Genomic DNA, 25217 nt, shown 5'->3' on the forward strand with positions numbered 1-25217 from the left:
ACAAAAACTTGATTGCTGTCAGCAACAGGCAAACAAGTTCAGTTTGAAGGAGATGAAGATACAAGTGCACAAAGCTGAAAGTAGGCTAAACCTACAAGACCTAGAGACTGATTTGCCACATGCCATTCACTGGTGTGCTCTGACTTCAGAAGCTGTCTGGGACAGGGAATTGCACCAACCCATGGGGTGAACTGCTGACACAGACCTATAAAATGAAAATTGCCTTGAAAACTGAAAGCAACTTCTTAAGAAAAAAGATTTTGGCTCACATAGCAATATTGCAGTGTACCAAAACATTCAAAGAGAGAAATTAAATAATCTCTTATTTTGAAGAACATGCCCACTATTTCCTTTTGTTCTATGTGTCAAACAGAGAAAAAGAGCTTTGTCCAGCCCCAGTAGGAATCACTACAAAGATGATTATTTTGAAATTAGAAATAAGCTAAAAGGAAAACAGATAAACTGGGTTAATACAGTTTCAGAAGTCAGTGTAGAGAGGAGACAGATCAGGCATCCAAGGAACATGGACAGAGGTTCTTGTTCCAGAACAACTGGAAGATACAGGACTAGGACACATTGTTATGGAGGCTTCAGCCAGCTGATGACATTGATCAACAGTGATGATGCTCTGAGGCACACAAGACATGTATCCATATTATGGTAGCACACTGAGGGATGGATGTTCTGACTGCAAAGACAAAGGACGGGACACCAAAGACAGATGTGCGACTTCGTACAAACATCCACCTCTGACAGCCAGGCTTCCTTCCACAGGAACACATGCCCAGAGAGCTCTACCATGAGTTCTTCAGATGAATGACACTTCTTCACATCCAACAGAAGCCATATCAGAAGGAGCCTCAGAAGTGGCAGAGAAGAGGAACAGCCCAGGGAAGCACACAGGAACCGCACATGCAGTAACGTGCAGCAAGCACATGTTGCCACTTACCTGGTGTGTGAGGGATTCACCCCCAGTACTGCCCACTGGCTCTAACTTACATTCTAAAGATCCCTCTTTTTCCTGTCAAGGGTCCCCTAAGTCCTTCTGCACAGTGTATTGCCTGCCAGACCTCATCAGAAGGCTCTCCCAGATTCTGTTGGAGATGGCAGCTGGCATTTTCCCCAGGGACAGAGGCCAGGCTCACGTGGCACAATGAAGAGGACTAGAACACTAATTACTTATCTGGTATATGGCTCTCCTTAATCTACCAGGATAACTTCTCAGTGTGTCTTGTGAACTGATCACTCTTCCCAAGGCAGCAATGATTACACACTCACTGGAACTTAGGCCAAGGCAGCCTTCAAGCATTGCAAAAACTCTCTCTCATCCTGTGATGAACAGGAGCTGATTTTGTCCTCCAAGAAGGTCTCTACAGGAGCGTTTTAAGAACTACCAACTGAACTGGAAGACCTTTGTGTAGTTTAACTATTGACTTTACAAACTTAAGCTAGTAGATCCCTGAGCTAGAGCAGCTGAAGCCCAAAAGGCAAAGAGGATTTCTGCTTTTCTTAAAATTACAATACAAGTAGTAATATTGAAAGCTCCTGACTTAAATCTCTAAGTCAAATAAACCAATTACTGCATTAAAATTCACATCCTAAAGTCACACCATGGAAAAACTATTATATAATGAGCAATGAACAGCTTCTGCCTTAAAACATCCCACCCTCCAGGGCTCTGCCTCATGAGCCAGTTGTTTCCCCACTCCTAGCACACACTGGAGAGGCCTGGAGCAGGAGTGAGTCAGACATTGAGAAACACCCACCTTCTTTGGTCTTTGTGCTAGCTGCTCCTGCATCCCTCTCCAAGGCTGGGGAAGCACCTTGATCTTGTCCTATTCCTTCTGTGCTCTTATCCTTTGGTTTGCTCTCTGCTTCAGGTTTCTTTTTGGTAATGTTTATAACACTTGGTGTGAGAGATGGACGCTGGATGGGTGCTGATTTAGAGACTGGAGTAGGAGATGGTGGCCTTTGTTTAGACACACCAGGTGAAGGTGGGCGAGTCTTCTGTCTGTTGAAATAAAGAATATTTTTCAGAGTGAACAATGAAAATCTCAACCACGCGCCTGAGGACAGCAGTCTCCTTTGTTTAGTTTATATTACATATCTCACTTTCAAAATAATTGCACCCACAAATTACTGGTGCCTTCCCCATAAAACTCAAATCAAGATTCCAAGACACCTTGGGCAACCAGCCTTGCTACTTAGGGGCTAACATCAAAACAGGACTGCTAGCCCAGATCTCCATTTACTCCACATCTAGGACGAACCTCATGATTCCTATCCAAGAAACTTCCTATGCTAATACAGGTGGATCACTTTATTCAAAAGTTTGCAGGCTTTTGTTGGTTTTAGTGCACAGACTGCACAGAAGATCAGGGTGTGTTTTGTCTACACAACTAAGGTTGAAGTAAAAGCTGCATCCCTACTTTGGGAAAGGGAAATTGGACCCAAAAAGAAGACTTTTCTGTACAAACACAGCATAGCACAGGTCATCCAAACTCTAACAAGTCAGCTGTCTTGAGACAGGAAGAAGCCTTCATTTTGTGCTGAATAAAAGGTGTTTACACGTATCTGACAGCAGAAGAGGTTTAACCTGGGCACGTACCTGACTGCAGAAGGGGATGGAGGACGCTTCACCAAATTAGCAGGAGAGGGGGATCTTCTACGGGCAGACACGGACGGTGAGGGAGGGCGCCTCAAGCCAGAACCTGGGGATGGTTTTTCTGTCTCTGATTTCTAGAAGATACACAAAAACACAATACTGCTGACTCTCTAGAATACATTGCAGACAAAGGAGCTGCTATTTCCACAAGCAAGTGGTCAACAAGACACACTTTGAATTTCCTTTATGTTCCAAAACACAGACCTAGTCCGTGTTTAATTTTTATATAAATTAAAGTTTGGGAACCATAAGCAGCAAGATACAAGATTCAAGATACAAGAGAGATCAAGTACCATAAAATTCCAATTTTCTTTTAATACTCTCTATTTTTAGGCAAATGCTACTGTACATTTCATTAATGCTTATTGAAAGCAGCAGCAAAGAGGGGAAACAGGATCCCATCCTGAGCTGTTCCAACCCCCCAGATTAATAGAAACTTAATTCCTGTGGGTTTTCAACAAACCTGGGTTGAATCAGGTGAACTTGCATCAGATGAAGACACAGAGGACTTCAATCTGTCGATGCTACGGCTGCGCACCGGCACTTTAGGAGCTGGGACTGGGGAATTGATGGAACTGGCTGAAGCTGAACGAGGACAGAGGTGAGATTCTATAAAAGTTAGGAATTTGACAAGACAAAACAAGAACCAAGTGCACAGCATAAGAACAGGAGAGAAGGAAGAGGGAGAAAAAGAGAAAGAGAGATTGTGTGTGTTAGAAACCATACAGGGAAACACCGCAGGCAGTGCACAGTGCAACGGGTCACGGACAGACACCACCACACAATTAGTACTTGGGAAGCAACAGCACCAAGAATAAACACTCTGAAAGCAGCAGTCTGGAATAGATAAAAATAAAATGCTTTTCCAAAAATGGACCAAGTTTGCAGTAGAGCAGCATTACTTTAATTTTAGTCAAGTTGCATTCGATCACAAATGCTTCCGTTTCAATGGCTTAGCATCTTTCCTGACAATTTCTTCATGACAGGGTCAGATTTCAAGCATGTTTCCTCTATACTCAAGGAGGAAACCTTCCTTCTTTTCAAAGGTGGTGTAAAAAAAATCTATCAAGACAAAAAGGTTAACTATTTAACTATGATACCTTTCTGACCTGAAGTGTCAATCTCTTCACATATAAGATACTGGAAGAAATTTTATCTTATTTACTTTTTTACTAACATGATCACAGACAGATAAACACATATAGATGCAAAAATATTCTAAAATTAGATATTGGATTCTTCTATAATTAAAATAAATTGTGACAAATGCAGCACTTACTTTTGTAACTTTATGGAAAATACATTTTATTTTTGTATTTGCAGCATTTGTGCAAGGAGACCTGCATTCTGTTTGTGCACAGGTTGTGTTAAAGCACAGGTACTTTTCTACTGAAATGAAAAAAGTACCTCTAAATAAACTTAAAAAAATGTATCTTTAATTCAGCAATAGTGAGTGTTACATGCTAACAGTAACAGAAAAAAAGATGGCATTTCCCCACATGACATGAACTGAAGAATTCATGGTAAAATAAAAGAAGCACATACACAGGTGTGTAAAAATATGACTATTGACTACAAACCAAAAAATAAAAACTGGTTATGAGGCAAGGGGAACAGTGTGGAAATGTCACCATTACTGATAAGGACCAAGTGAAATGGTGTACGATAAAAAATAAAGATGTGATTTCATATTAAAGAAGAAACAGGCAAAACTGGGAACACAAGTTGAAGGTAAAAGAAGAGAAAGGACTCCACATTGCTTCCAGAGATGCATTTACTGGGTCATTATTAATCAACCAGTAACAATTCCAGGACATGTGGGATGCAGCTAGGGGGGCTTGCCCACGATGCAAATTCCTGCTCTACTGAGCCTGGTGTGGACATATCAGGTCAGTCTGGACCAACACAAACTGCTCGAGTCAGCCAGGGTTTCTGTCTTCTGTTATACCTTGACTTCTCCTACCAGCTGAACAAAGCCAGCTCAGGGTTCCCTGTACTTATCTTAAGGTAACTCTGTTGTCATGTTCCTGCAAGATTTTCTTCCCCTAAAGAAATTTAAGTTTTGCACTTTGAAATTATAGGTTTGCTTGGTTTTTTCTTTTTTTTTTTTCCCTTTCATAACCTAGTACTGCTCTAACCAGAACGTCTCAGATTGAGTCGAGGGTACAAATGCAGATCTCTGTCAGTTAAAAACCACACACAAAATCCCCAGAATGAACACCAGCATCTGGTTCTCTGCAGAGCAAGTAAACCAGCACTGGAGTTTAAAAGCCAATATTATTATATGGTTTTGTAAAGTAAACATGCAACATAGCATATGAATTTGCTATTAATGAGCACAGAAAACACCAGGTAAGTAATATTACACACAACTGTCTGATTCAGACAGAAGTGTAGCACAGTTAGCAGCTACCATCTAAGTCCTTGCTTGAAGAGCAAGTGTGTAAGATCTTGAGGCTTTGCTGCCCTCCTGTTACCTGAGGGGTCCTGTCCATCAGCCGACAAGGTAGCAGCACTTTTACTCCTAGCTAGGGAGGCCTGTGTGGGGGCGAGGAGGCGGCTGATTACGCTACTGTCCAGGGGACTGAGCTGGGAGCGACGAGCTGGACGACAGGAACAAACCAAAAAGGATCCAACATGAAATCGTATCATGGAAAAGACAAGCAGTACAAAGCAAAGGAAGACTGAGCATTGTTGCAAATCGTAATAGTTTTGGAAGAACAATACTGAAGTCATGGAGGGGGAATTCCAAACTAAAAGCACAGAAAGGTTAAACATTGCAATCTCTTATGCTGCACTTCTTGTTCTTGCCTTGCTTAGTACAAGTCATTTTAATGTGCAGACTGGCACGTGTACAACAGAGGTGAATGCTGAATCCAGTCAAAGTATGAGACCTTTTTGACTGAGCTCTTCAGAGCTACATTCTCGAGATTGCAGGAAAGGCTGTTTTGACATAATAAACAGAAGGCTTGCAAGTCAAAGCCAGCAGTTATGGTCAAGCATCGCCTGCACACACAGATTCACATGGACAGCACCCAACATTCTCTCATACAGGAAAGATTCTGAAGCAGAAATAATTTCAACTGTTGGCAACAGCTGCTAAAAAGGAAAGTTTCAGAATTGTTAACTCAGAGGGAAAAACACGTTAGACAAGGTGCTATTCCTCAGGTTTAGGAGGAGCTCCCAGGAAAGAGGTTATTTGTAACCTAGTGTGGAATACACAGACCAAAAGAGACTGAAGTGAGAACAGGTTTCTTCCTTCTGCATGCACATGGTTTATGTCAGCAGCAGGAACAGAGAAGTTACTTCTAAACTGAATAATGAAAAGGAACTTAAAAAAGCAAAGGTAAGATTTAACTAAGAAGTGAACAGATCAGTGACATTTTTACCATTTCTGACCCTTCAATCTACCAGCTCTCAAATAGATTGCTTTCTTAAGCAGACACATGTTGCTATCTACTTGCAGTGCCATTTAATAAAGACTAAGGCCGCCTTAGAGGATTTCTTTTTCTGTCCAGAAGTAAAACTTTAACTTATACAATTTTATATTTAACACTGGGTAACTAAAAAGCCATTAAAAAGAAATTTAAGAACCTAGGAAACTAGTGAAATCAAGCCTATCCAAACTTTAAAGGCTTTAAAAAAAATATTCAGTTTTATGAAACAACCACCTGGTTTTTCTTCCTTTTTCACTTTTTCTAGCTCTGGAGAGGATTGGGGTTTACTACTCATTCTACTCAAAGATGTGCTCCTCTTCTTTTCTGTTCCTCCTAGAGACCAAGCGTAAGGAAGATTATTTTTAACAAGATATGATTTTCTAAATTGCCATCCCATGCTTTGCTTTTACGAATCAGCTAAAACCATCAGTGTATCATTATGAAGCAATATTTTCTCATGAGTTAAATGGTTTGGCTACCATTTGTCTACTTTCCCCCCACCCTTCCACATTTCAGAGGAATAAGGCTGGTTTGGAGACAGTTACCCAATATCTGGCACTGCAATGTGCATAGTGATATTTATGCCACAGTGCACAGACTGCATGAATGCCTGAGTGCAAACATTTATAATGGAACTGGGACATGGTTTAAAGTCATCTTTGAATATCCCATTTACTGCCTCCCAATTCTCAAAACAAACTGGTTTCTAGCACCTTTCTGTTCCACCTGCGAACCTTTGGGTGCTGACTGCTGGGAATGTGGAGGGACTTTGTTACTCAGTCTGTTTAATGAGGCACTTCTCTTTGTGGTACCTGGAAGTGAAAGTGCATGGATTAATTATGCTGAAAAGCCCAGAGGTCCCCTCCAACACCTGCCCCACTTCCCTAAGAGAGAGAGGAATGATTAAGTTGCTTTATAATATTGAATTCTTCAGAAGCAGAAAAACTGGATCAGGGAAGAACCACTTTATATAAAGCATTACTTTTTTTTATTTCTGCATGTTTCTGATCACAGTAGCAGGATGTCAGCCACAACAGATTCTTGTTTGACCTACTGAGGCCATCCTTGTACACCTTTAAAATACATGAGAATTTTAAAAGACAACTGCTCACAGTCTCTATGAGTATGAGTGAGCCTAGAATTAACACAGTGGTAACTGGAGATACTCCACTGATCCAGGACAAGCATCATTTTCTCATTTCCACATTCTGCTCCTTTGCCCTCCCAGGCACACATGCACAACAGAAGCAATCTGGTTCATTTTGGGACTGTATTTAACATCCTGTGAATTTACCCATCTTTTTACCAAACAGACAGCTCTCCCCAAGTGTCAGATTGAGAGCATAGGATCACTCTAAGTCACCCTCTACATCCTGATCATATAGATCACTTGGAGTCCTGTCCAAATTTGTTGTATTTCAAGCCACCTGAGAATATTTTCTCCAAAGTGACTAAGGATTCACAAAGGATTTCAGGGTATGACAATAAGTTTGAAAGCAATCCCAATTAGTTGATAATTAGTGATTTCCTTTGAAAGAGGTTTAATTTGTACTTTACAGCCCTGCTTCTGACTCATATCCAGAGCTGAACCCTGCAGACACATAATATATAAATATAATTTAAAATCACAAGCAGCCTCCAGTGACTCAGAGCCCCTGCCAGTATAAATATAGTCACTAATTTCCCTACCAGGCACAGAGTGGATGAGCACAAATTTTTCTGCTGCATCACCTTCCAACACGAACCAGCAAAACCACCTTTAGCTGTGTCTGTGTCAGGGATTCTTTTAGCTCAGTTTGCTTGATCAGAGGCTGCAAACTGGCAGAGCACTGCAGCACAGACTTAGCTGAATCTGCTTTTGTATTAAACAGCTTTTAGCTTATTCATCATTTGAGACAAACAAACAAGCAAAAGCAAAATCTTCCATATTTGCGATATAGGCAGGTTCATATGAAACTCTGGGAAGATCCCAAATAACAAAATCTCATGCTAGAACAAGCCAAAGTATGTGCTCCAACAAATAGTTTTTATTTATCTTAACAAGTATATTAGGACAATTCCTTATCAAAATTGATTTTTTCCCCCTCTCATTGGCAATCAAATGACTGAAGCTGTCTAACAGAAAAAGGCAAACTTTATTTTCATACTATGTCTATTTTGCTGAAATTTTAGTGTGTGAATTAAGGCATGCAAATCCATAGAGATGATGGGAAATTATCTGTGAATCATTTACCAAGATTTGACTTTAGTAACAGAATTATAGAAATAAAAAATAAAAAAAACAGCAGTTTTTACCATCGCTCTTCTCCTCTAACAGAGATCACATCAACTGGGTCAAAGCCCTGAACAGTCAGGCTGGATTAACAAATTGCATGAAATGCATCAGAGATCCAAATATGAAGTGAGTCACACAGCAGGGGAGGAGGGAGGATTTTTCATTCCACCTCCTGTCTCCTCCCCAGGCACAGTTGAACAGTGCCCTGCTCCCAGCAGCCACACACCCCCACTTACTTCGATCTGAGGCATTTAGAAGAGCTGCAGACGAGGACAGGCATTTGCTCACAGCAGCCTCTGCCTGTTTGAGGTTGGCTGTGGAGGGCGAGCGTTTGCTGGCTGTGGAGAGAAGTGATAACTTTAGAACTCACCCTCATACTGAGACTTTCACACCTTGCTGAGAGCTCACTCTCCAGGTATTACATCCTGAAAGCTATTACCACGTTTGTCTGATGACAAACACAAAATTTTGTTTTCCTTTGAACAGGCTTGATACCATTAGCACCAGCTGGGACAGGCACAGAAAAAGTAGAGTTTAGTGGAGTCATACTAGGATTTATGCATATGTGTGCAAAAAAGGGACTTTTAAACCCCATGCTCCTAACATGTAAAGACAAAAGCTACTGAGGTTGTCTGTTGTTACCAGACTGGCAAGACACAGAAAATAACAACAAAATCTGGAAGATTTCTTTTTTCATTCTTGCCACATAGGTATGTCAAACAGTTTTTTAATCACTAGTTAATAAATCCAAACCAAAACAAATTATTTTGGAGGAATAAAACCAAGTCCTAAGGAAAGGCAAGAAAGCATTCCTATTTTTGATTGCTTCACAAAGGTTGCTGTATTTTAGAAATTGCCAATTTTTCTCTAAAAGCTACTCTTAAGATAATGTTTCCTATCAAATCTGAATTTTTTCATAAAAAAACTGCCACAAGAGGCATTAATTTTTTTGTATATGTATACAAATACATACAGACGCATAAAAATCACATCTTTTGTGGCAGAACTGCAAGTTTATTACAAGGCAGATCAATACCTGCTTTTTAATTTCAAATAATGTACTTTCAGGATGAACACTACTCCACAGTGTGAAAGCCTTGGAAAACCATGTACCTGTTGCTACAGAAACTCAGTAAGCAGAAAACATTAACATACACAGAGTGGTGCAGACCAGCACAACAAACACACGGAATTCTATAAATCTAATACAAGTAATTGATTTTACTGACACACTGCACAGCAAAGATGATTAATCTGAACTCATTAGTGCATAAATACCAAAGGATACAGCAGCACTACTCACCACAGAGGCAACATCTTTTCCCTTTGCCAGCATGCTACAACAGCCCCTTATAGCCAGAGCCAGGATATAAGGATTCCTATGGACAGTCTATGGGAAGCTCTTGGGACAGTGAACAAGAGCAAAGTCCCCATGGGATAAGGGAGATCTACTGAATCTAGATTAGAAATTAAGATCTGAGCTTAGTAGATGTTTTCCCAACATAAAAAAATGAAGAAGAAAAAAAAAAGGGGGGGGGGCATTTTATGAATGGAGTCCGAGAACTGGGATAACTAAACAGCCTTAAGAGGTTTTATATACGAAAATCAGGAAGCTCATAATCCATGTATTCGGGTGTTTTTGAAGGGGAAGGCTACCCTCTAGTGTCTGCTCTTTAAAGGAAATCCTGGCTCCTGCCTGAACTCAACTGAGTCCAAGGCCTCCAAACATCACAGAGACACTTCACACAAATTTCTCTTGGTTCAATTTAGCACTTCAGCACTTGTACGAAATCTGAGATTTGGTCTATCACCTACTAGGACCCAGGAACAGAGGTCAATGCTTTTTCAATCAATACATCTGCATGATCAGATGGCCTCAATTTCTTCCCTGATTCACAGAACAGCTTCTGCAAACTATAAAGCTCCTTTCTCTAGGAAAAAAAAAAGCTTTAGAAGACAACCAGCAATATCCTGCCTATGTAGCACCATTTGAAAAAGTACCCCAAATACCTTCTTTGGGGGAATGTTAGAAAACCTCCACCAAGGGGTTTGAAATGCAAGAAGCACACAGCCCATGTGACACCAACTTCTCTATTTTTCTAATGGAAGGGGGAAAGCAAACTGCAGCAGTAGAGCTGAAGAAAGCACATGTCTGCCATGCAGCAGGACTTGGAACTGGGCAAGGAACTGGAAAACATGGGATCTTAAGAAAATCACTCAGAGTGAGAAGCTTTCAATCCTCCCAGGGTTTCACTGAGACAGGGTGCTGCAGCATTGCCTGAGGCTGGATAACATAAGGCCACATGAAATAAGATCAGCTGTCTCTCACTTCCTTCCAAATTTCTACTAGGACAAGGAAGCTCTTTATTTAGCAAGGAGAGGCTCTGGCAGCCCCATTTCTATTCTAATAGCATGTCTCCAGTCCTGATGCACCTGAACCTCTAGTTCTGTTCAGCAGGCACCACTAAAACACCCCCTTTACCAGGACTGTCATCAAGGATGCTTTATTGCACAGCTTGGCCATTTCTCTTGGCAGACCCACTCCCTGCCTGCTTCATCTTAGCACTGACAGCAATGCCATTAATGTAACACTTGACTCTGGGGCTTTCATCCATTTTTACATTTCTCCATCAGCAGGATCCCTGCTGTGGTCTCATGAATCACACTCAACATCCCACAGAACTGCTGATGGCTGGGGAAATGTTCCATTACATGGGCTTCACTTTCCAGAGCACTCTATCACCCAAAACCTCTGCTCTGTCACTCAATGTTCCTAAATATTACTGTTGACACACCCTGTTCATGGAAGACATATCTGATTCTGCATTTTTTTTTACACAGCACTACAACTGACAAGAATGCCTTTTGTCCTAAAATATTTAAAGAATATTTGAAATCAGTTCCCCAAATGGGTCTCATTTTAAGAAATAGGACTTTAATCCCAAATCTGCTACAGAATTTGACAGTGGGAAGTATAATATTGCATTGAAATTTGCTCAAAACATGCAATTAGAGAAGATGCACTATTCAGCTACAATGATGTAATGGAGAAGAGCTCATATGGTGTAATTTTTCAGAGTAAAAAAAAGGTAATTGTTGTCTTTCCAGAAAATGTGCAAATATAAAGCAAAATGGACTTTTTAGAAAGCCACCTGCATTTAAGTACCCCACATGGCTTAGGCAGATTTTCAATAACAATTAAGTAATGAGCTCCCAAAATTAAAAATAACTACCCTGAAACAGGAATAAATATAAGAAATGTAAAACCAGTCATGGTTCCACATTATCCACCCTACAGATTATAGCTTCATGTTTGAAACACTAACATAAAATCAAACACAATTTTAAAACAATGTGGATGCACAAGGGTTTGACTAGGACATTGCATTACCTGTTTATCTCCATAGCAATTTTTTTTCCAGATTGGTGCCAAGTTATCCAAATTGATCTACTGCTCCTGAACTGTCTGCACAGTTACATTATGATGCATAAATCACAGGTTAAGCACTTATTATTATATCAGGAGCATTTGTGTAAGAAGATATTTTATCTTAAATGTGCTTCAGCAGCACTGAAGATCCTCCACAACGGAAAGGACAGACAAGGCTCATTTCCTCACATAAGTCAGGAGAGAGCAAAGAACATTATTTTGTGTTTGTTAGAAGAATAAAACCCAGTTTCTTAAGCATGTAAGGCAAATGTGGTTTCCCAGTTTCAAGGTTAAATGATATTTGGTAGTGTGAGATACAGTGAATGAATTTATATATTTATTCAAAGAACACATGTAAAGCAGATAAACCAACCCAGCCAAACTGCCTGATTTTGGGGAAAATTAGGGGCTCATGATGTGTGGGCAAGGGAAGAGAAAAGTTAACTAAAATACACATGTTTCTGCTGCATTGCCAGAGTAGTTAACCATACTCAGTCAGACCTTCACTGCATTTTCAAGTCTCACTTGTCTGTGTCACAGACAGCTGCACTGCATTAGTAACGCTGTGGGCATGCACAGACTGCCAGGATTCAGATTCAGCTGGGTCTCAGCTGAGAGTTTTCACCTCCATCTAGCTACAGGAAATAATTTTGCTTATTAAACATTATTTATCAGTGATCCAAAGCATTTCTATGAATGGCCCAGTCTGTGCACTAGAAAGTGCCAGAAATCCAGTGAAAACACATTTCAAGTATAGAATTATCTTTAGGTAATTGGGACAGCTCTGATTTTGCAATACCTTTCATGGAAAAAGTATCAAACTGCTCAAGAGACCCATTCCCTTTCACAAAGTTTCACTAAAATATCATTTGATTTTGCAAATGTTACTTCAGTTGCTGGTAAACCAAAGCAAGAAGGAAACAAACCAAGACCTACAATGTAATTTTTGCAAAGCAATGAAACAGTCTGAAACTGCCCTTAAACCCTCCAAACCTTAGACCACTGAACTAATTTATATTCAAATACTTGCCCACAGAAATTGCTGTATCCAGACCCCTTTAAAAACCCATATGAACATAGCCTTTCCCTGAAAATTCCCTCAGCATGCCATGACTTAAGCTGTAGTTGAATTAGCTGGGAGGGATAGCCAAAATGAGGGGGGCTGCTTTCTACTTAGGGATCACATTTGTTGCACGGCTGGCCAAGATCCAGGAAAAGATCTAAAGAAGATGTTTTTCCTTAGTGTGAGAAGAACTCAAGCTTAAAAGGTTAGTAGTAAGTACAAAATAACAGAAAAAGAAAATTTTAGAAATCTATACCACCAGTTCCACCTTCATCTGCGCTCTGCTGTTCTGTAGAAGAAGAAGGTTTGCAAGCTAAGTCATGAGGTCAAATAGCAAAAAAATGCAAGTTAATCAAAAAATGGGGATGCTGCATATCATAATGACAATTAATATCGAAGCACTTTCAAACATATTACACACTCAAGCTGACAGAAAATGATAGTACCATACTCAGTACAATTCCACCAATACAGAGGATAGGCTGAACTGAAGCATTTTTTGGATTTATGTTATTCCTGGCCAATAACTTATGTTATTTATAGGTGGTTAGGTAGTGCATGAAAAGATACCTTCTACTGCAATCTTTATTTGCTGGTCTTATTTCAGAATGTATACAAGCAGAAACAGTTAATTGTGAAACAGGAAATTATCTGAGTTCAAATTAAAGACTGTTAAAATGCATCACCTAATCCCGAATAGAATCCATGTTCCAAGAAGCTTGGACTGTCAAATGCATTTCCTTACCCATTACTGGGCATTCAAATAATCAGTCAGCATTCCATAACTCCAAGGGTGTGTTTAAAGCATTTCAGATGTGATATTAGAGTACAACTGGGTACTTTTGGTTTAATCACCAGTCTTAGCACTCCATTACATGAACTGCATTTGAAGGACTCTGAATTATCTTACTATTACAGATCATAATTCCCCTTATCTGATGTTTGAGGGCTGGCAGTGCTGTCATGTGTTGTATTTCCCATGGAGCTTCTCTCCAGCTCTTCCCAAGGTCAGAAATAGCTCTAAATCTGAGCAGCATTTCAGGGCAAGTACAGATATGACACTTTCCCATGAGCCATGCATAGATCCTGCTTTAAGATCCCAGACAGGAAAGGATGCCCAGGTCCCTGTGAATAGTGCCACATCTGCCAGTGCTCACAGAGGATATTCTGTGATTTCAATCCTACTAAAACCAGTGCTGCTTACCTGTTTTGCCTTCTGAGTCTGGAGTTACAGACCCCCCCCATGACCATCTCTTCTGTCGTGTTTCCAGCCGCTGACTCCGTTCCAAGGTGCGATGCAGAACTGCTTCATAGCGCTCCTACCAAACAACATCTCCATGAAGCTTGTAACTGTTAACCACAGCCACACCAGGAAACAAAATACAGACCCCCCCCGCCCAGTATCATTTATAATCTGTTTTACCAGGATTTTGTTACAAAAATGATCATGCAAAGAATGTTGGAGGCAATTAATGGCTTCAAAACACTGCAAACATTATTAGGTCGAGCTAAAGCACAGATAATCTATTCTGCTCTTTACTTAAAATAGCCACCAAACAGATTTCCTGTTCAGTAAACAGCACTACTTATTTTCTAAATAGAGATGAACCCCAAACTGAGCAAAAGTCATCTGTTATCCTTGAAACTATTTCTATGATGAAGTTATTTCTAAAAGGTGATAAAAATTCTCCATTATAAAATACCAAGTATAAAGTTATTTGCAATTTCAAAGAACTGTAAAAACAATGACCAGGTCTTAACAGACATTGACATTATGAGAGATTGAGATGTGATGAAACCAGGGAACAGCAAGACATGAAGGCAAAACTACAAAAGAAGACCAATCAAGTTCAGGCCCCAGCAATCACTGCTGGCAGGACAAAGGGGGCTGGAAGAAGCTTTTGCTGCTGTCTCCAGAACTAGTAACTGCCTGCAGGGGAGCTTTAGCTCTTGTGCATAAAAATGAACCATAACCATGCTAGACTCCTTGCCAGCCAGGTTTCCACACGTGTCAACAACACATCTCTCTTCTGGAACAGCTATATCCCAAGTGATCTTTTGAAGCAGTATTGTCTGCAGATACACTGCAGTAAGATGTCAAGGGAGCTCATTATACAGCCATTTCTCCCACTTGGGGACACTAGACTTTCACCTTCTTTCAACACCATTTCACAACAGAAACTAAAAAAGTCACCGTGCAAAACACACAATGTAAACTTGGAAGGAACGGAGGATTCTGCTCACTAACAAAACATAAAACTAAAAGTTTTTGTTTGAAATATAAAGCTTAGTTTCCCCTCCGTTAGAGAAACCTGAACTAGAGTTTACCTAAGGTGCCAAAGTAACCCAGACATTATGTAATCTGTAGATTGTATTCCCATGGAGGTATCTGCAGTGCAGTAATTGTTCAGTCAGAGTTAAAGACATAGGCTTCACTTTACAAATGACAGAAATGAGCTCAAGACCATAATATAGTGAGCTGCAGAGCTGTGCAGAATGACTGAGGAGCTGTGGAGAGACAGATATCTGAATCCTCACCACAGCTAGTGGCCTTCAAGATTTTTAGAACCACTCCCTTTTCCACAGTATTTGCTACTGTGCTACTGCTCCTACCTTATTAGAAGATTAACTAAACAAGACCTGGCTGAATAAGTTAACAATGTTGTTAACAAATTATAACAAATACATACAAAATATTTATTTTGATGCACTTCTATCTACCAAATATAGATGGTTGTAGATGGTATTGTGCTGGTATCTTTTCCTCATGCCAGAGTACCAAAGTCAAGATAATTTTCTGATTGAAGGCAAGGTTTTACAGGTCAAATGCACACTGTCTTCCCACCTTCCAGATTCTGCATGTATAACCCTATGCAGAAGGTCATCTCCAGGGGCTGAGTAAAAGACAAGGTAAACACCTCATTGCTAGTCCTTGTCTTCCTTGATTATTCACTCTGGTGGCCACTCAAAACATACCTACTATCCTCAAAACTGCATGAATAAATGTAATAAATGTAATAAAATGTAATGGATCATCTTTTTGAAGAAGAAGAGATGTTTTCTGCATAAAGTAGGTGCTTAAAGAAATTACACTGCACTGGACTGCCCACCCAAACATTTCTATTCTCCAGCAGTGTAAACTATTGAAGTTCAAATGGAATATCAATCTGATCACACCCAGGAGCTGCTTACAGAAAACCAAACCCCAGTGTAGAATACTGCCAGTGAAAAAGGGCAGCAAAGATGGATTGCTAGAACACTGGACTCAAAGGAGCAACCAGCCAGGCTTATAAACTCCTCACCAATGACCCACAAGCAAGTTCTTACAACCAGCTTAGGAAAGCACAGATGTATGATGCTTCCACATGGTGATGCTGACACCCTGGAAATGAGCCCCTTCAGAACTTGCACATTTCATATGCACTAACAGAGCTACTTGTCAAAAGGATGAAATAACTTCATGTATTTATTTCTGCTGTCAGCTTCTATCCATTGAGTGAGTCCCAAACTCAGACACTGCTCTCCTGTCCATGTGCAGTCAGAGCAAAGGCCAGTGAGAACAGTCACTACACAGTTCAAAGCAGCAAATGACAAATACACAGATAACATCACCACCTTTCATCATACAGGAATGAATTCTGGTTTAGAAGAATTAAGAGAATGTGAGTCTCAGGCCACAGCAGGGCTTGAGAAGGAAGCAAGACAGAAATAAGAGAAGTCTAAGACCTGTCACCCATTCTGATTTACAGATAGACTCTAGAAGTGCTCTGAAGGCATTTGGAAATCTAGAAATATGGGGTGGGAGCTTTGCTCATGTGAAAAATAGCCAGTGGTGAAACAGCCACAGCTCCTGAAGTGCTGAATTCCTCAGCTATAGCTAAAGCTCTATGGGGAAGGTGAACATGTGCCTACATAGCCCACTGTAGATATGGAAAATACATTTATGTTCTAACACATTCATCATTTCCCTGAGTTTCTCTTTCACAACACTTCAGAGCATGGTAATGTAGGAAAACCATGTAGATCTTTTAATCTATGGAACTTTGATGTGTGTTACCTTTTCCTCCTCTATTTTTTGTTTCCTCTTCTCTTCTACTGCTGCCCTCCGTTGTTCCTCTTTTTGCTTCATTTCTTTTAGCTTTCTCTGCCTTTCTTCTAACTGTTTTTCATACTGGAGTTTTGCTTTTCTCTCCTTTTCAAGGATTTGTGTCTCTTTGGCAGCTGTAAGAATATTTTTAAGAAAAAATTAAAATCAAACTTAGCCATTCATTTATATTGTAATGCAATTTTCAAGCAAGAGACTATCCAAGTAGAATTCTTACCACCTGAAGTGAAAATGTACAGGAAGATGAGCTTGCAGAGGTGACAACAGACAAGAGACTCATCTTTAATTCTGTCCCCAGGCTGGAAGTGGAATTAGAACTTTGCCTGCCACTAGGCTTTACTGTCTAGACAGGAATATCTGGATATGTATATTCCCTATATTAAGCATACATTTTTCTTATCAACATAATGGTGACGTCTCTGTAAGGAAGCAGTACATTAAAAATGAAAAAGTAGAATTTTTATGTTGTATATTTTTTGGTTTTTAGAACAAAATATGGTAATATTTAAGGTACTGAGTGACAAAATGGGAAGACCCTACAGTTCCTGCATTGGAGTTCAAAATAGGTTTATCACCATTCTCTGCAGCCTCCACCAAGGAACAGCTGTGTTCAACAGCAGTTCAACAGGAAGCCTCAGGTCCTGTGACACAAAGCTAGAATGCACAGAGTATTTTCCATGGCCAGACAGAAGAAATGAACCAAGAGACCAAATAATCACACCAACAATGCACAGGCAGCATCCACACATAGGGCGCCCAAAATATTTCTGAATTTTATATGCATCATAATACTACCCTGTTCCCATATTAGGATAACACAATAATTCCTGTTGTTGTGGGTCTTTGCTTTTATCTTGAGAAACAAACATACAGCTCAGAAAGACATCTCTCCTCACAAGCTGGGAGCCCAAGACCCAGGACTGCAGGGCACACTGTGACCCTTTCATCTCCTGCTACACACACATGCACTGATTCACATTACAAACAGCAAAAAGCTGGGCAAGAGTTTTCTGCAGTTATCTAGTCTCAGATTCCCTGCTAAGATAAAGTGTATACTGCTGACACTTCAATACAGGAGTCATTTCAGTGTGCTGGGAAACAAGGGAGGCAGTGTTCAAGGCAAACAAGCCATTCAAGTACCTAAATCTTTTTTGGTTTTCTCTGAATCAGCATTCTTCAAACATCAGTCTTCAGGACTATAGGAAGGAGTTCTAAGCTAAAAGTTCTATTTTCCAAAGTGTTTTTGTTAAGGCTTTCAATGAGGAATTAGCTAAATTTGCTGGGTGGTTGCTAAGAAATGGAAGGTCAGGACTGACATAAAGCTTCAACAAGCTAAAATTCTCTACAGTGTTCTCCTCTCAAATCAAAAACTTCTTCATTCAGGTTCACAGATGGACACTGGTGCAAGACCAAGAGCAGACCTTGTCTCTTGTCCCCAGCAAGCTGACAAAAAGTGACAAAACATGGAATAAGGGGGACAGTAATTCCTTTAAGAGAAACATTTTAGAAAATGATATTTTAAGTGAAACATGAAAATACCATGTTGCTTTTCCCGCTCTTCTCTTCGCTCCCTGGCCAGTCTTTGCCTTTCTTCTGTTCTTAGCATGGAACCATCTATCACTGTCAAAACAAAAATTGAAGACACAAAATTGTCAATGACTTTGAACATTCAAATTTAAATAAAATGTCAAAAGTCTTTACCATCAAAAGGAAAATGAAACTTCCTGAGAGATGCACACACCACCAAATCACTGCACACTCTATATAGAGATTAAAGATGCCATCTGAAAAATTCACAGAAAGCTGAACATCCTCCTCTTCCCCCTTTCCATTCCCTCACAACACTATTTTTAATAGGTGCAAGAGAAAGCAGACATGATATTAAAGTTTCCATAGGGACAGTCAAAGGAAACCCTAAGAAGTCAGATGTGTGAGAACATACCCTATTCCATATTCAGCCCTGATCCTCATTCTTGTACATATTAACTCCCATGAACAAGAATGACAGGAATTTAGGAAAATGTCATCTGGGAACAGATAGTTCACCTGTCATGACACATTCAGAGCACTGTAGGACAGCTCATTTGCAGACTAAGCAAAACCAAGACTTAAGCAGTCTTTGCAGGTACAAAAACTTGAATTTCAGCAGGAAGTGAGCTGGGAACTTGCCCAGTTACCATCATTTATCTTTGCTGTCATGTCCTGCTTACAAGACAGGCAATTTCCACTGAACTCTGAGCCAGTCAAAACCAGAAATCTGTTATCAAAACCAGACCTGCAAACCATCTACCAGGTGCTCTGACGCCTCCTGAAGAAAGAGCACCAAATTTCTCTCTAAATATGTTCTGAATCCCTACTAACCCTCCCTTGTGAGCCCAGCATTCATTAAGAGCAATGACCTGTAATTATACCTGGTTTAGTTGCTGTCTTTATTGAGGTCTGGACTGCAAGAGGGCTAATGCCACTTTGGCTTCTTCTTTCTTCTGCTATGGCTTGGGCTGCAGCAACTGTGAGAAAGAATCAATCCACATTAAGAAAAGCTCTACAAATGAAACTCATGAAATAAATATCTAAAATAAATACATAAAATTCTACTTGAGGTCGCTGATGCTTTTATTAAACAACTAACTGGGGGCTGTTCAGCTTGTAAGGAAAAACTTGTCAAATGAGACTTGAGACCTGGCATAGCTTTTTGTTGTAAAAACATCAAATCTTATGTTTTAGGACTATGGAGTTTCAAAGATCAAACTTAATAATAACTTTAATAACTCTTCTAGAATAAACTCCATTATTTTGCAAAGTTATATGTGACTTACACTTAATAACAGAAACTCTTTGCTACCACATGAGCATTTGTGGGCTGCATACATGTATGTAATAGGCCATTAGCACTGCTAGAATCATATTCTGATGAGACCCAAGCAGGGAGAGGTCTATGAAGACCTGTCATTATTTTGTGACATGAAAGAGAAAGGGGATTAGCTGCATAAAGTAAACCATTAAGGGATGCTTACAACATACTTCTGAAACTGGATCTTCAAAAAGAAATTTTAATTATAAATTAAGACTCCAAAACAGTAAATTGAGCATTTGTGCAGAGACCCATTCACCTTATCTGAGTTTCACCAAGGTGACTTCAGCAAAATGCAGGGCTACAATTCACAGATAATCACGCAGAAAGGAAATGCTACCAATATTAATTTCACTATATAACAAAACCCATTAACAAGTCAGGGAGACTAATTTACTGTATCACTCTCCCCAGATTTTCTTTGTTTTGGTATCAGCCTTCACTAATCACCGTGCAGGGCGTGAAGAGTTACCAGGAAAGCAAGCAGGGCAACCTGTAAGACAGCATTACCCCAGTGCCCTGCACAGCTCAAACAGAGGTGTCCTCACACACTGCCACCCTGCTCTCACCTTGGCTGACAGACACTGGGAGCTCGACTGGCTTCCAGGGAAAAGCCCAACTTTAGGGGAAGCAAGGGAACACAACCCAGAACACACGAGAAAGTTGAGGCCAGTTTTACCCAGAAAAGGCAAATCCACAAAAGGAACACATAACATGCTGTGATCTCACCCAGTACGTGAAGGACCAATAGTACAAATTGCTGTTATATTTTAAAAAAGGAGACTACAACTTTGCCAATGATCTGACTTCCCTTTATTAAGAGGAGTGCAGAATGCAAAAGAGGAAGGAAGAGTCTCCCTCTTCTCCATGCATTGCCATGACAACTAGTTGTGTCATGGTAATAACCCTCCCTAAGGCTGTGCCCAAGAACAATCACCTCAAAGTGTTTAATCCCATGTGATTTCAGTGATAAATGCTGATTACAATACTTATTCAGCAACTCTAAATTGTCGCCCGCAGCTGTTGCCATGTCTTGAATTAATTTTTCACTGCAGCAGCAAACAGAAGTCTTTCTCAACCCCATCCTATACATCTCTGAGGCTCTTTTCACACAAGTCAGAGACCAGATATACTACAACATGATGACATTACCAATCGGCAAAAAAATAGCTTAAAAAAGGCTCACTGATTTTCCACTATCTAGATCAGACAGGACAGACAAAATTCTGATTTTTGTACACTGTTGCATGTCGCACGGATGGGAATCCAGCCCAAAAAAACACCAAGTGGAGAACAACAGAATTATCTATTCTAACACAAATAGAAGTGAAAACAGCCAGAGGAAAAGCAGCCCAGTGCAGGTGTTCTGAGAGCAGAAATGTACAACCAGGGCATTCATATCCAATGACACCTTTGTACATCACAAAGGCTGAAGGAACATAAACTCCTTCAAATACCACTTAGATTTCAGACAAATACAGAAATCCAGGTACATCTTTCCTCAAGGGAGGAGACAGAGGTGCCCAGGAAGCCTGAGCCAACTTAAGCCAGGCAGGAAATTATCCCAACAGAACAAAGTCACTCTGCACCTAAACCACCTTCAGTTAAGACCAACACTGGAGTTTTGCCTCAACTCTCAAAGTTTAAATATCCAAATTTCCATAACAAAGTTACAGTAAGAAGTAACCTGTAATTAAAGAGGTACAATATTAATTTTACAATATTAATTTTACTTTACTTGCAGAAGTATTTTACTATTAGAAACCTTGCTGAACAAAGCAGCCATAATGGATATGGGGGATTATGTATTTATTTACTCTATCAAAAATAAACATACATTTGGAATAATGTTCATGATTAGAAGGCACTGATTTAAAAATGTGTCACACCTGCAAAGCAATTAGTCAGCTTATTTTAATTAATTAAGGTTGCAAAAGATTACTATTCTATAAGACAGGAAAGTGGGTTACAGAAACAGTTCAGCTTGCAGAGGACACAGAGGTGAAAAAACTCTAGAAAGATCTAGCCAGAGGACTTTGCACATCAAGGTTTTTTTGTATGTCAGATAAAATATTTTATGTTCACTCCTTCAATACTTCATTATTTGCATAGAAACAATGCACTTTCACATTTGAAAGCAGCAGATTTAAGGCACAAGGCATGCACCTTCATGTCACATGGATGTGATCCATATAACCAACAGAAAGCCAGAGTCAAATGTGAACTGGGGAAGATCAATAAAAGGGGAACAGACATCACATTAGATACATCCCTGATATGTGTGAGCTCAATTTCACCAAGTTCCTAGTCAACAGACAGGTTTTATGGCCCTTGACAACTTCATAGTAAATTTACAATACAAAACTGTGATTTTCAAAGTCCACATTTTACTACAGAAAAGAAAATGCACTGCATATTGTTGCACTATGCAATCTTTAAGAAATACCTATCTTATTTTGCTTTGATATGATAAAAAAACCTTAATAATTAATATATTTAAATGTTTTTTGGCACAAATACCTATAATTTCTCTGCCTATATTTCCATAATGAATGTAGCAGTCTGCTATGGAGTGAAGCTTCATGGAAAAGAATTTTCCACAAAATATATCTCTGTAAAATACAGAGCCGATACCTCTGTAATGAATCAGGATACCCCAGAACAGGAAACCAGTTAACAACCATTTCACTAGAATCCATGTCACATGTTGCATTAATGGGAGGGTGCCTTCATGGATATATTCAGCTAACTCACTGGAGAAGAAAAATTCTCTTAATAGTCAAATTATATCTCATTTCTATTCAGAGCTTGCCCTTCCACAGTAGTCTTTCACAATAATATTTTGTGATCAGCATAATGTGTGTGTTTATTTTACAGTAGTCTACCTTTAAGTGCTCCAGGTAAAATTAATAAAAATATAAGCAGGCATGAGGCTAATAATTATATCTACATTCATGCATAATAAAATAGAGCTATTTGAACCATGAAATGACTAGGTAATTTGGGAAGCAGTTTTCCTTCTGCACCCTCATCACCATTTAGCATCCCAGGTCTGGCCAAGCAAATCGGAGATAAATCAAACCCACAGAAGCACCAGGAGGTGACATTCTAGATAAATCCAACTCTCCCAGTTTCACTTCCAGCTCACGATCCACTGACAGTGCAGGTGCTGAGGTGCCTCCCTCACACCGAGCACGACAGTACTTCCCTTCCCTGATCAGGTTTCCAATATGCCCTGAAGAGACCGGTGCTAAAAATAAACCTTGATTTCTATTTCAACCCCTGCACACGGCTAATACCCTCGGCCCCTGCCAAGACTGGCAAAGAACCCGCTGCTGTTCTTAGTAAACCTCATTAGGGATTGCAGCACTTCTGTCCCTTTGCCCAGCGAGGTCCAGGCCTCCATCCCATCACCAGCCCCGTGTCCGTGACCCCTCACTCTCCCCTTCCCCTGTGCAACTACAGAGGAGAGCAGAATGTGCTGACTTTCACAGCAACCCTTCTGCTTCTTATGATTTAATGACTCGTTATGCAAAGCAAACAAAAAAATCCCAGACTAAGCCTCTGAAACAGGGTGTTGTTAGGAGGGCTCCTGAATGTTAAGCATTGTTATGATTCTAAGTGTGTCCATAAAAGTTTAAAGCAAGCAACAAGAAGCCAATAAGCAATCATTGAATCGAAAGTGAACCTTCCAGCAAATTACCTCTGATTTTATAGCAAACTGTGTCAAATCTGCAAGCCTCCATTTTTGCCTTGCTCAAGTACAGGGAGCTACTGTTTGCCAATAAGTGTTCAGATATTTTTAATAAGTTTTGTACATACTTTCAGGGAAGATAAGAAAAGTCAGTGTTCAAGTTTCCATGCACTGCCTTTTAAGCTGATTTTCACTCATTAATTAACATAGGTTAAGACAAACAGATGCAAGATCATATGCTTGAAGCTCTAAGAAAAATTAGGTATTGGTTTTTACACCACTGCTCCTTGTTCAGTTGACACCAGAGAAAGGATGCACCTTCACACAAACAAGTGGACAACACAGAAAGATTCTAATGATGAAGAGAAAGCCCTCTCTGTGTGCACTCCTCTCTTCCCTGTTTTCCCCTTTTCTGTCTTTCCCCGTTGATCCTCACATCCCATCTTTGGGCTGCAAGGACTGACAGGCTCCACAAACAAACACGTGAGCTTCCTGGTAGGCACCTTCTGACGGACCAGCTGGAAGGCAGATGGTTCTCCTGTTTTGTCTGGGCAGCCACCAGATGGGAAGCACAGAGATCTCCAGAAAGCAGTGCACACTCTCAGCTTCAGCAGGCTAGAAGAGCTTCCTGTTGTCTTATCCCTATCCCAGACTCCATTTGCAAATTTTGTCCTATATTTATTCCCTACATGGCATACCTATTTTACTACCTTTATGTGCTTTCCTCCCTTTAAGACCATTTCCTCAGCTAATTCTGTACAACATTCTGGTTTTGCTCCCAAAATTCAAGACAGTTCAAGGTGATTTCTTCAGTTCATCACAAGTTTTGATCCCACTGGAAAACCCAACACAAGCATTCCTTTGCAATATATGAATCAGCAGCTCCACGAGTATTTGAGACATACTTGCAAAAACTTGAGTTTTTACTGGTCTTCAAACATCCACATTCAGATTAAGACCTAGAAATATTTTTATTTTAAAAATCACATAATTAACAAAATTACTTATTTCTTACAAGGAAACCTGCAAAGATACAGCTGAAGCAATCTCAAAGATGGATGATACTCATACTATGTACTCAGCCTAGGGCATGACCAGAAAGGCACCAGGAAGATTGCTAGTTAATTTTTGCATTGACCTCTGCCCACTTTGCCCTAGGGGAAGCACATAATCTAAACCAAGCTTGACTGAAATATAAGCACAGACCAAGGCATTGAAATTTGTCCTTAAGAGAATTAGCAGCCATCTCCAGAAACTTTCTACAGTCAGAGATGCTATACCATTGCTCAACAGCCACACCATCCTCACTACCTTCAGTTGTCTGAACACTACTGAAAACACACCTGTGGAGTCTCACTGACTCCCGCTGTCACTTATTCTCTTTTTAACCTCACTTACACTACTCAGCCATGAGTTACACTTCTTGCTACTTAATGGAAAAAGCAACTGCCAGCACAATGCTTAGAAAGGACAAAGATGTGCCACCAAGTCTTGCAGAAGCCATCATAAGGTTAGTAAGAAGCACTGTCTGTGCTGTGCACACAGGGCTGACAAGCTAAATCTATCTCCTTCTCTGGAAAAGACACCTGGCTTCCACAATCTGGGGCTCTTTTATTAGTGAGGGGTATTATTATTCATCTCTTGAAAGAAATTAAGTGGAATGACAGCAGAAACTCCACTCTCACAAAGACCTTTGT

General features: G+C 40.1%; 1 protein-coding gene across 1 annotated transcript in view; it reads right to left on the bottom strand.

Moving 5' to 3' along the window:
* Positions 1-25217, bottom strand: part of MAP7D3 (MAP7 domain containing 3) — a 43540-nt gene that overhangs the window by 11146 nt on the left and 7177 nt on the right. Inside the window, exons 2-13 of the mRNA XM_053955526.1 lie at positions 19387-19482; positions 18515-18595; positions 16928-17091; positions 14075-14189; positions 13127-13159; positions 8614-8715; positions 6816-6914; positions 6337-6435; positions 5143-5268; positions 3129-3274; positions 2609-2739; positions 1767-2011 (exon numbers count right to left, since the gene is read on the bottom strand). Coding sequence (XP_053811501.1) covers positions 1767-2011; positions 2609-2739; positions 3129-3274; positions 5143-5268; positions 6337-6435; positions 6816-6914; positions 8614-8715; positions 13127-13159; positions 14075-14189; positions 16928-17091; positions 18515-18595; positions 19387-19482 — 1437 coding nt within the window. The remainder of the gene's footprint in view (positions 1-1766; positions 2012-2608; positions 2740-3128; positions 3275-5142; positions 5269-6336; positions 6436-6815; positions 6915-8613; positions 8716-13126; positions 13160-14074; positions 14190-16927; positions 17092-18514; positions 18596-19386; positions 19483-25217) is intronic.

Source organism: Vidua chalybeata, chromosome 14 (genome assembly GCF_026979565.1).
Source record: "Vidua chalybeata isolate OUT-0048 chromosome 14, bVidCha1 merged haplotype, whole genome shotgun sequence".
NCBI classification, from domain to species: domain Eukaryota; kingdom Metazoa; phylum Chordata; class Aves; order Passeriformes; family Viduidae; genus Vidua; species Vidua chalybeata.